Genomic DNA, 12,163 nt, shown 5'->3' on the forward strand with positions numbered 1-12,163 from the left:
CATCACTTAAAAAAAGAGGGGGTTCCCCCAATAACATGTCTTCAAATCAGAGCCCAGTCATCCCGAAGCAGTCAACCTTGTTGGAGGCCTGTCGATCTCAGGGGGTAGTCACGAGGATATCACACCACTGCCTTAGGGAGCTACCTGGAAACCACTGGTAGCTTGCTTACCAGCCTACAGCTCCTAAAGTACCATGCAGTAAGTTGGGGTCTGAGGTTTGAAAATTTGAAGTTAAACTGAAAGAAGCTGCAGTTTTTCATGCCACATCATTCACTTAGTCACACATTGCCATATTATTAGCATAACATTAAAATGAATTATGCCTTAAGCACTACACTTAACTCTAAAAAGAAATGTCTTTCAAAACAGGTAAGCTCAAGTAAGGTATTCCAATCTAAGAGTTCTATAAGGAAACTCCTGGAATGAGCAAGTGCCCCAATGAGTCTATGTTTTAACTAAACAGCATATTTCAAACCCTTTTCTGTGGTACTTATATGGATTAGTTATAATTATGATATCACTATTTTCAAAGCAGCTATTAAAACTACTATTAAAAATATTTATCACAAACAGAAATGACCTGCAAACTATAGTATTGCACACAGGGTATCAGAAGCTATGCACGTAAAGATCTCAAGGTCTCTAGAGCACCCAGAACAGAGACCCTGAGGCCATGCCCGTGGCTGCTCCAGCCAGCATGCCCAGGGCTACGTCACTGTCATTGGCTCTGTAGCACCCACTGATGATGACTTGGTTGGCCAATTGCAGACCACGAAGTCCTAAAAAAGAAGGAAAACAACAGATTTCAAAGAAGCAGTTTGTGAAGTCCAACATTTGCTCAAAAAGATTCACTCGACTACGAACACTAAGATGTCTGAATATCTTGTTTCCTTTCTGAGAGTAATCTAAGTCATTTCTCCATTGCATTTACGTCCTTTTTCCTATAGCTTTGCTCAGCTGATACCTATCTACCTCTGAAGAGGTGGCAGGATGACTGCAGTGGGTACTCCCCAGCTCTCCTCTGTCACAGGCTAAGGTCTCAGTACATGGCCTCATAAGGAGAACACCTCTATTTCTAAGACCACACTATGAGAAAATCGAGATTCTCAGCTCTCCAAGGTCCAAAATCCTTAATATCAGGAAGAGCAGAATCCTAATGAAGCTGCAAAAACTCCAGCCTCCAATTTCCACTTCAGCCCTCCACACCTAGCTTTTTAGAATGGACAGAGAGACAGGAAGAGCATGGGAGACACACAGCCTGCAGACAACGGAAAAGTCAAGAATTCCCATCAAAGGTCTAAAAATTAAAAACTCTTCTAAAAAACTAATTAATGTCTTAGTATTTATTCAAATCAATTTTTTAATTAAGCTAAAAATCTGCTCATATAACTTGTTCTTCATTTTCAATCACTACATGTCTTTATGGAGAGAGAATGACTATGTTAAAGGATAAAACTTCTAAAAAAGCATATTTCAAAATAATTTAATATTTAATTTGCATGTTAAAGTTTATGCTTAAAGTTCATACCTATCAAGAAGGAAATATTAAGTAAATAAAAGCTGGAAATTTATTAAGTTTGTTCTCATCTATACTTCTGAGCTATACTGACTAATAGCTAACTAGATTTCAAATTGCTTATATACTAATAGTGTTAACTTTCTTCTTTGATCCCCTACTCTTCTTTGATCCCCTATTCCTTTATCAGTTCAACCCTAGGAGAGCTAGAAACTCATCCAATAGTAACGTGTATGTGTAGGTGAAGAATAGAAGTGACACCAACAGTAATAACACATTCGTAAGTGCTTTCTACCAATCTGAGTATTTACAGCATTATATGAATTTACATGTATTGACTCACTTCACAATAACCCTATGAGGTGAGTACATATCCCCATTTTACATATGGGCATACTGAGGCACAGAGAGGTGAGGTAACATGCCCCAGGTCATATAGCTGGTTAAGGACAATATGGGCATTCAAACCCAGGACTCTGGATACAGTCTATTCATAACCACTAATGCCTCAAATAAGATGAAAGATGATGGGGGGTGGGGGGAGTGGGAATCATAGCCACAGAGTAGAAGTATGAGACCATTATAAATCTAAGGGCTAATCAAGTACAGGTATAAGCATTAGAGGCAAATGATTTTTTAATGCAATCCTTATATTTCAAAACCGGCAAATTGTGGCATTCACTTTCACAGTCTTGAAATTAAAAAGTTTTCAGTTAGGCAACTCCAACTAGCAAAATATAATACAGTAGAACTTGTAGGCTGACCTAATTAAGATCCCGTAGAACACTTGAACTCTGTATTACCTCTAGAAGTCACCCTGAGGGATCCCCTCTCCACTTGACCAGGAGACCACTCTCCTGCAGCTCCTGCTCACCTCTGCTCCTACCATTGAGCTAAGTCAGTGAGCCGAAGTCAGCTGTGGAGGCTTCCATGTTGTACTTAGTATAATTAACTAATTTAACTGTTACATAAATGGTCAAAATATGAATGCAAAAAAGGCAGATATTGTTTCTATGACAATTAGGTTAGATACTCTGGGCAAGACTAAATAAAGGCAGGTCACTTTTACTAATCACTATCAAACCAGGTTGAGGAGCCCTGGTGGCACAGTGGTTAAAGCCCTCAGCTGCGAACTGAAAGGTCAGCGCTTCCACCAGCCACTCTGCAAGAGAAAGATGTGGCATTCTGCTTCTGTAAAAATGTGCAGCCTTGGCTGTGGGGACCATGGTCTAGGGGAACATCTAACTCAATTAGCATAACACAATTTATGAAGACAGTGTTCTACATTTTACCTTGGTGGGTAGCGTCTGGGGTCTTAAAAGCCTGTGAGCAGCCATCTAAGATACTCCACTGGCCTCACCCCTTCAGGAGAAAGGGAGGATGAAGAAAACAAGATACAAGGGAAAGATTAGTCCAAAGGACTAATGGACCACAGCTACCAAGGCCTCCACCAGACTGAGTCCAGTAAAGCTAGATGGTGCCCGGGTACCACCACTGACTGCTCTGACAGGGATCACAACAGAGGGTCCAGGACAGAGCTGCAGAAGGATGTAGAACAAAATTCTAACACAAAAAAAAAGACCAGATTTACTGGCCTGACAGAGACTGGAGGAACTCCAAGAGTATGGCCCCCGGACACCCTTTTAGCATTTGATGAAGTCACTCCCAAGGTTCACCATTCAGCCAGGGATTGGACAGCCCCATAAAACAAAATGGGACTAATGAGGCACAACAGTCCAGGGACAAGGACTATAAGACAAGAGGGGACAGGGAAGCTGGTGATAGGGAACCCAAGGTTGAGAAGGGACAGTGTTGACATGTCATGGGGTTGTTAACCATTGTCATAGGGCAATACGTGTACTGTTTAATGAGACACTATTCTGTAAACCTTCATCTAAAGTACAAAAAAAAAAAAATAATTATCTATGTGAGATCAAATTGACAACAGCAACTCAAAGGTTTGGTGGGAAACCTAGAAGACAGTGAGTTGAAGATAATGGTGATGGAATAATTTGGAAAAGGACAGTGAGAATGGCAGCACAACTGGAAGAATGTAATTGATGTCAATGAATTGTACATGTAGAAATTTTTGAAATGGTATATCTTTAGCTATGTATATTTTCACCAAAAAAAAAAAAGTTCCTCCAAAGTCGAGAAGGGAGAGGGTTGACATGTCATGGGGTTGTTAACCAATGTCATAAAACAACATATGTACTGACTGTTTAATGAGAAACTATTTGTTCTGTAAACCTTCATCTAAAGTACAATAAAAAAAATTAAGAAAAATGTGCAGCCTTGGAAACTCTAAGGGGCCATTCTACTCTGTCCTATAGGGTCACTAGGAGTTGGAATCAACTCAGTGGCAGCAGGTTTATCAAACTAGGGAATTTAGAAAATGTAAAAGATGGGGATGGGAGGATCTAGACAAAATCTAGTCATCTGCTTATGAACTGCTTCACAAGTGTCATTAAATTCTCACTCTACATTTAGGAAACCAGCCCTGGAAACTGCAATGCAATGATGTGTCATAAGTATGGCCTCTATGAGACAGACATAAACGACTCCAAACAAAGGATCCAACTCAAGGCAAAGACCTCAATCCCACAGCAAAAGACAGCTGAATCAATGTCTGTTTACATGTACACATTAAAACAGAATACTTAGGATGAATTGACACAATAGCCACAACAATGAACTCAAACATACCAACGATCACAAAGATGGCACAGGACCAAGAGACATTTTGTTCTGTTATGCATAAGGTAGCTATGAGTCACAGCCAACTTGACAGCAACTAACAACAACCACAACTCTCTTTATACTTTTTAAATTGGCTGACCAACCACTGGTCACAATCATACTAAAAAGAAGGCTTTTAGCACCAGCTCCACGCATGATGAGGAGGATCTCTATGGACAGCAATAGGCAGTAAAACAAAGACACAGAAATGGAAGACATTATGAAGTTGGCAAAGCACTATGGTACGGTATCTTAGGAATCTTAGGGAAAGTAGCAACCTGGCTGTCAACAGAATGCTGCTGTGGGACAACCACTAACCGACTTGGCCCTCCCCACTGAAGCATTATCTGCTGTCTGGTCATCACACTAAAGCTGGACAATCACTGACTCAGCTCCTTCTGTAGTTAGTACACCTGCTGTTCAGTCACGACACTGACCAGGACAACCACCAAGTTGGCCCTTTCTGCAGTCAGTATATTTGCTGGTCAGTCATAACACTGACCAAGACAACCACTGACTCAGCCTCTTCTGTAGTTAGTACACCTGCTGTTCAGTCACAACACTGACCAGGATAAACACCAACTCAGCCTCTTCTGCAGTAAGTACATCTACTGATCAATCACAACACGGACTAGGACAACCAACGACTCAGCCACTTGTACAGCAAGTATCCAAGGTGTTTCCCATGACAGTGCTATCTCTTTTTTTATGAGGAAAGTCGTGGGCAAGAATGGGATTTGATTTACAGAAACTCCCTTTACAACTACTTCTGCAATACTTCTATGCAATAAGAAACTGCTGTGACTCCCACACCACAATTCAATAGACTAGGGGCTGAATTTAAGAAGCTGATTCTCACGATTTGGTAAGGCAAGGGCTTAAAATCCACCACCAAAATCAAGGCCGAAAAAATAAGTGGGCAAAGGAAAATGATTCATACAAGGGGAACTATAACTAGCAAACAATTATACAAAAATGCTTATCGTTGTCAGTAATCATAGAAATGTAAACTAAAGCAAATTTGATTCCACTTTAGGCCTAATAAATTTATCAAAACTTTTAGAGCATAACAACAAGCAATCTTTATGAGATTACAGACAAACCAGCCAAAACAGACACCAGTAACTACAAAGACAGCCATCTAACAGTGTGACTTTGGGGATAGCCAAATCCAAAGTCCCTATGGCAGCCTCCCTGGTTTCTCTGTGGCAGTAGTATCAGCAATGATCCCATCTTTCTGGTAGCAGATTCTTCTTCCACAGCTTCTGTGTTAAGGCACTGCACTAGTTTTGCTCACAGCTCCAGGACAGCACCTCTTCTTCCAGGTACTCCTCAAATCCCCAATCTCTCCACAGGCTTTGGGTTTCTTCTACCCTCCAGAACTGTCCTGGTTCCAGTCTATTCACCAGTTTGTTCTATTGTATGGCCTTGCTCTTCAATCCAGGAGTCACGTGGCTCCAGATCTCCTAGCCCTAGCTGCCAGCTCATGCCCTAAGACCAGCATTCTCCCACACCTTCACCATGCAGACCCTCCCTTGCCCAGGAAGGCAAGTTACACGGTCCCTGTTACTCACACCTATAATTTGTTTCATGGGAGATGAAGAATGGAAAAAAGTGTGCATTAAAATACTGGAATAAATATAAGCCACTTTCAGGCAGGACTCTACTCGCTTGTGAATTAAGACCATTACCTCTATAGTGAAAACTTTTGAAGGATGTTACCAAAAGGAAAAAAAAAAAAAAAAAAAAACAGAAGAAAGGCTACCTCTTTTCCCTTAAAATGGGCTTTTTTTTTTGGTTACTTCTTAATACAAGTGAATCTCAGTAAGCACAAATTGGCTTCTTGGGAACTAATCTGTATACAATGTTGAAATTTTAAAAAAATCAAGCCTATTCTAGCTTTGTAAAGCAATGTGAAAATATAAGATGCTTACTAAGAAAAGAAAAAAAACAAAACATAATAGCAGAATGACTTGTGGTCTATAACCAGAAAACTTAACTCACTTATGCTTACTCAAAAAATACAAATTCTTAAAGGCCCCACTAGTCCACACACTAAATGAATACAAACGAAGGAGTAGAAAATGTTGGCCTGAGTTACCTGCATATGGATACAGGAAGGGTACAGCATAAGCCTGCCTGGTAGCAGTGTAGACAATGTGAGTTCCTGGTGGGTATGCACCATTATAAGGTCCAAACCCATATGTCTGCTAAAAAGAAATATGACCATAAGAAATACAACTTTGAAATCTCTGGTAATGTATTAATACTCGCTCTCCAAGTTTCAGTCAATAAAATTTAATAGTCAATAAAAAAATAAAGAACATGAGACAGTGCAGTTATGCTTTCTTTTGTTTGTTTTTATTCTTTATTGTGTTTGTCTTAAGTTTTAAAAAGAAACCTCATAATTGAAGTCTACTTTCCTACTTTCAGGCTGTGAAATGAAAATGGTAAAAAGGTACAACAAAAGTACCAGTGGCAAAACTTCCAGTATCAGAGCAACACACAAGCCACCACAGTCTGATAAACTGACAGACACGTGGTGGGTAATAACTAGAGTAAACACTAAAAAATAATACAAAGAAATAGACTCAAAAACACTATAGATAGATCAAAATGGAATTCTAAAATATGTTCTCACAGAAGGGCAAGTAAAAGAACACAGATGGAAAACAGAACAAAAAGAAAACAAAAAATAAAATGGCAGACTTAAGTTTAACACATGAAAAATTACATTAAATGTAAATGATCTAAATATACAATTACAAGAAAGAGATTGGTAGAATGGAAGGACAAAAACATGATCCAACAAAATCTCCACAAGAAACTCACTTAAAATTCAATGATATATGTAGGTTGAAAAAAAAAAGGATGAAAATAGATATATCATGCAAACATTAATAAACACTAAGCAGGGCTATCAGATACAGTAGACTTCAGAACAAAGAAAATTACCAGAGACAGAAACATTACATAATGATAAAACGGTCAATCCTCTAAGAAGACATAATGTGCATGAACCAAGTGACAGAGTTGCAAAATAGGTAAAGCAAAAACTAATAAAACTGAAAAGAGAAATAACAGATAAATCTATAATTATATAGGAGATGTCAACACACTTACCTCAACAACTAGACAAAATATCAGCAACCCTATAGAAGAACTCAACAACAGAATCAACTAACATGATCTAATTGACATTTGAAGAACACTCCAGTCAACAAAAGCAGAATAAAAATTCTTTCAAGCATCCACAAAACATATTCCAATATATACAATATGACAGGCCATGAAACAAACTTCAACAAATTGAAAAGGACTGAAATCTTGTAGAGTATGTTCTGTGACCACAATGGAATCAAAACTAGAAATCAATAACAAAAAGATAACAGGAAAATCTTCTAACATCTAGAAACTTAACAACTTCCTTTTAATAATCCATGGGACAGAAGAGTAACTCTCAAAGGAAATTAAAAAAAAAAAAAAACACAGAAATAAGTGAAAATAAAATCCAATATGTCAAAATTTGTGGGATGCAGTTAAAGTAGTAACGAGATGGAATATTATACCACCAAATGCTTATATTAAAAAGGAGGAAAATTCTCAAATCAATAAACTAAGCTCCAACCTCAAAAAACTAGAAAATGAGCAAATTAAACTCAAAGCAAGCAGAAGGAAAGAAGACCAGAAATTAAATGAAACCGAATAACAGAAAACAGCAAAAAAAAAAAAAAACAAAAAAAAAACTGAATGAAACAAAAACATGATTCTTTGAAAAGATCAATAAAATTGACAAATCCCTGGCAAAACTGTCAAAAAAAAAAAAAAAAAAAAAAAAAAGGACAAAACACATTACAGGCAGTCCCGGGCTTACCAGCATAATTGTTCCTAAGTGTGTCTTTAAGGCAAATTTGTAGCTAAGTTGGAACAGGTGCATACAGTTCCTATTTAGCCTTAATTTAGTGCAAGAAAAAGCTCAAAGACTTTTCAATGATTTAAAAGGTGCCTATACAGGACTGAGGTGGGGCCAAGATGGCGGAGTAGTCAGATGGCTTTCTATAACTCTCTTACAACAAAGACCTGGAAAAACAAGTGATTTGATTGTATATGAATATCTAGGAGCCCCTGAATAAGGCAAAGTTGAGGAATCGGACAGAGTGGTGGTGGGAGAGGGAGACAGTTCTGAAGAAGCGAGAAGGGTCAGACTGGTGGCTAGAGCCACAGCTCTTCAGCCCCAACTGGCTCCAAGGTACACAGTGAAGCAAGCAAACAGCTCTGTGCGCACGCTCAGGAGGAAGTTTCCACATTGAGAGAGACCTGCCAGCAGAGATTCTGATGGACACTCCAAACCAGTGAAAAGGAGCTCCCAAGTGGCTAAAGATAAGTACATGTGTGCGGCCTTTCGTGGGGATTTTTAAAAAAGCCCATTCAGGAAAAACCTCTCTCCCTTTTACCTCCTCCCTCCCTGCTCTGCACCTGTCTGGACTTCTGAAGTCTCTGAGTTCCCTGGGCCAGAAGTAGATACCAAAAGGCACCCTGACCCATTCTCCTGGCCTTGGAGAGGGAACAAATAAGCTACTGGCTCCCCTAAGCCAGGAACTCAGGGTCAGCACAGCTCCTTTGCTAGGCACAGGCATAAGGGGTCCACAGACTTTGAGTGCCTTCCACCCCTGTATAGACTTGTGTGGACTCATCTCATCAGCATAAGCCCTCACTAACACAGTACAACAGGTAAACACCTGAAGTCTAACTTCAACTGTTTCAGCTATGAAGTGGCAGACTTGTGACCCTCCACACAGCCCTGCCCTTTGAGCAGGCACATTTACGAATCCTCACCAGGGGCTTGAGGACTGGTAGCTACACCTACACCACCTAGTCACCTGCTATAGGGGTCCAAGAATAAGTGGGACCCCCGAGTCTTTAAAGCCAACAGAGTGGGGTGCTCATATTCTGGCCACAAAACTCACCTACCTACTCGACCTAGGGAATAGGGACATGCTTTCCTTTCAGACTCTCAGGGGCAGCCATCAGCCCCCTGCCTGGCTCAGTGCATGACCCCCTACTACAGCCAGATACATGTGCCTACAACAATCACCCATACCTCTCTAAGACTGTAGATGAGAGCCTGTACCACACACTCGGTGACCAACTGCCTGGACACCTGAGCTGAACCCATCTAGGAAAATTTAACAGACTCCTGTGTGCACATACTTAGTTACAGAACTAACTATCTGGTGACAGGATGTTAGAGCTTGAAAGGCGCCAATAATCAAACTAGCACACACGAGCAGCCTATTTGGTCATATCAAAACAAAACAAAACAAGAAGCTAGGACTCATTAAACAAATATAAAATAAAATTATAATAACTTATTGATGGCTCGGAGACAACAGTCAATATCAAATCACGTAAAGAGGCAGTCCATGATGGCTTCAGCAAGCTCCCAAAATAAGGACTCAATAAATTCTCTGGAGGAAGAGAATTTCTTGGAATTACCAGAGGCAGATAACAAAAGATTAATATACAGAACTCTTCTAGAAATTAGAAAGGAAATTCATCAAAATGCAGAAACTTCCAAAGAAACACAAAGTGGTAGCGGAACTTAAAAAAGTTATTCAAGAACATAACCACAAATTTAATAGGCTGCAAGAATCCATAGAGAGACAGCAGTCAGAAATCCAGATTAACAATAAAATTTCAGAATTAGACAACTCAATAGAAAGTAACAGGAGCAGAATTGAGGCAGTAGAAGTTAGAATTACCGACATTGAAAATAAAGCACTTGACGCCAACTTACTTGAGAAAAACTCAGATGAAAGAATTAAAAAGAATGAAAGAACTCTAACAGTTACGTGGAACACTATCAAGAAAAATAACCTAAGAGTTATTGGATTACCAGAACGGGGGGGATAACAGAAAATACAGAGAAAATTGTTGAAGATTTGTTGACAGAAAACTTCCCTGATATCATGAAAGAAGAGAAGATAGCTATCCAAGATGCTCATTGAACCCCACGTAAGGTAGATATCAAAAGAAAGTCACCAAGACATATTGTAATCAAACTTGCCAAAACCAAAGATAAAGAGAGAATTTTAAGAGTGCCTAAGGATAAAAAAAAAAAAAAAAAGTCATCTACAAAGGAGAGTCAATTAGAATAAGCTCGGACTACTCAGCAGAAACCATGCAGGCAAGAAGGCAATGGGATGACATATATAAAGCCTTGAAGGAAGAAAACTGCCAGCCAAGAATTATATATCCAGCAAAACTGTCTCGGAAATATGATGGCAAAATTAGGACATTTCCAGATAAACAGAAGTTTAGGGAATTTGCAAAAACCAAACCAAAACTACAAGAAATACTAAAGGGAGTCCTCCAGTTAGAAAATCAATAACATCAGATAACAACCCAAGACTAGAACACAGGACAGAGCAACCAGATACCAACAGAGACTGGGAAGTCACAAAAAATAAATCAAAGCTAAAACATTGAAAATAGGGAAACAGAGATATCAATACGTAAAAAAGGACAACATTAAAACAAAAAAGAGGGACTTAAAAATTGCAGACATAGATTTTTCATATGGAGGGGAAGTCAAGGTGATATAAAGAAATAAAACACTGGCATAAACTTAGAAAAATAGGAGTAAATATTAAGGTAACCACAAAGGATTCTAACAATCCTACAAATCAAAATAAAAAAGCAGAAAAATATAAAGACTCAGCAAACACAAAATCTACAACAAAGAAAAAGATGAAAAAAAATACATAAAGAAAATGACTCAGCACAGAAAATTAAGGGGAACAAAAAAACTGTGAACAACACACAAAAACAGACATAAGGATGACAGCACAAAACTCATATCTATCAATAATTACACTGAATGTAAACAAACTTAAAGCACCAATAAAGAGACAGAGAAGGGCAGATTGGATAAAAAAGCCAGATCCATCTACATGCTGCCTACAAGAGACACACTCAAAGGATGGAAAAAAATATATCAAGCAAACAACAATCAGAAAAGAGCAGGAGTGGCAATATTAATCTCTGACAAAATAGACTTTTAAGTAAAATCTACCACAAAGGATCAGGAAGGGCACTATATAATGACTAAAGGGTCAATACACCAGGAGGACATAACTATAATAAATGTTTACGCACCCAATGACAGGTTCCAAAATACATAAAACAAACTCTAACAGCACTAAAAAGAGAGACAGACAACTCCACAATAGTAGTAGGAGACTTCAATATGCCAGTTTCGGTGAAGGATAGAACATCCAGAAAGAAGCTCAACAAAGACACAGAAGAGCTAAATGCTACAATCAACCAATTTGATCTCATAGACATATACCGAACACTCCACCCAACAGCAGCCAAGTATACTTTCTTTTCCAACGCACATGGAACATTCTCCAGAACAGGCCATGTATTAGGCCATAAAGCAAGCCTTAACAAAGTCCAAAACATTGAAATATTACAAAGCATCTTTTCTGATCATAAAGCCATAAAGTGGAAATCAACAACACAAAAAGCAAGGAAAAAAAATCAAACACATGGAAACACAACAACACCTTGGTCAAAAACTATTGGGTTATAGAAGAAATTAAGGATGGAATAAAGAAGTTCATAGAATCGAACAAGAATGAAAACACATCCTACCAGAACTTGTGGGAAACAGCAGGAGCAGTGCTCAGAGGTCACTTTATAGCAATAAGTGCACACATCGAAAAAGAAGAAAGGGCCATAATCGAAACATTAACCCTACAACTGGAACAAGTAGAAAGAGAGCAGCAAAAGAAGCCCACAGGCGCCAGAAGGAAGGAAATAATAAGAATTAGAGCAGAATTAAACAAAATAGAGAATAGAAAAACAACTGAAAGACTTAACAAGTCCAAAAGCTGGTTCTTT

General features: G+C 38.8%; 1 protein-coding gene across 1 annotated transcript in view; it reads right to left on the minus strand.

Annotated features, from left to right (window-relative positions):
• Window positions 1-642: 642 nt before the first annotated feature.
• The window catches only part of PLEKHB2 (pleckstrin homology domain containing B2), a 65,277-nt gene continuing 53,756 nt past the window's right edge, over window positions 643-12,163 (minus strand). Inside the window, 2 exon segments of the mRNA XM_004387048.2 lie at window positions 643-779; window positions 6,357-6,465. Coding sequence (XP_004387105.1) covers window positions 643-779; window positions 6,357-6,465 — 246 coding nt within the window.

The sequence above is a fragment of the Trichechus manatus genome, unplaced genomic scaffold (genome assembly GCF_000243295.1).
Source record: "Trichechus manatus latirostris isolate Lorelei unplaced genomic scaffold, TriManLat1.0 scaffold00179, whole genome shotgun sequence".
Classification (NCBI taxonomy): Eukaryota; Metazoa; Chordata; class Mammalia; order Sirenia; family Trichechidae; genus Trichechus; species Trichechus manatus.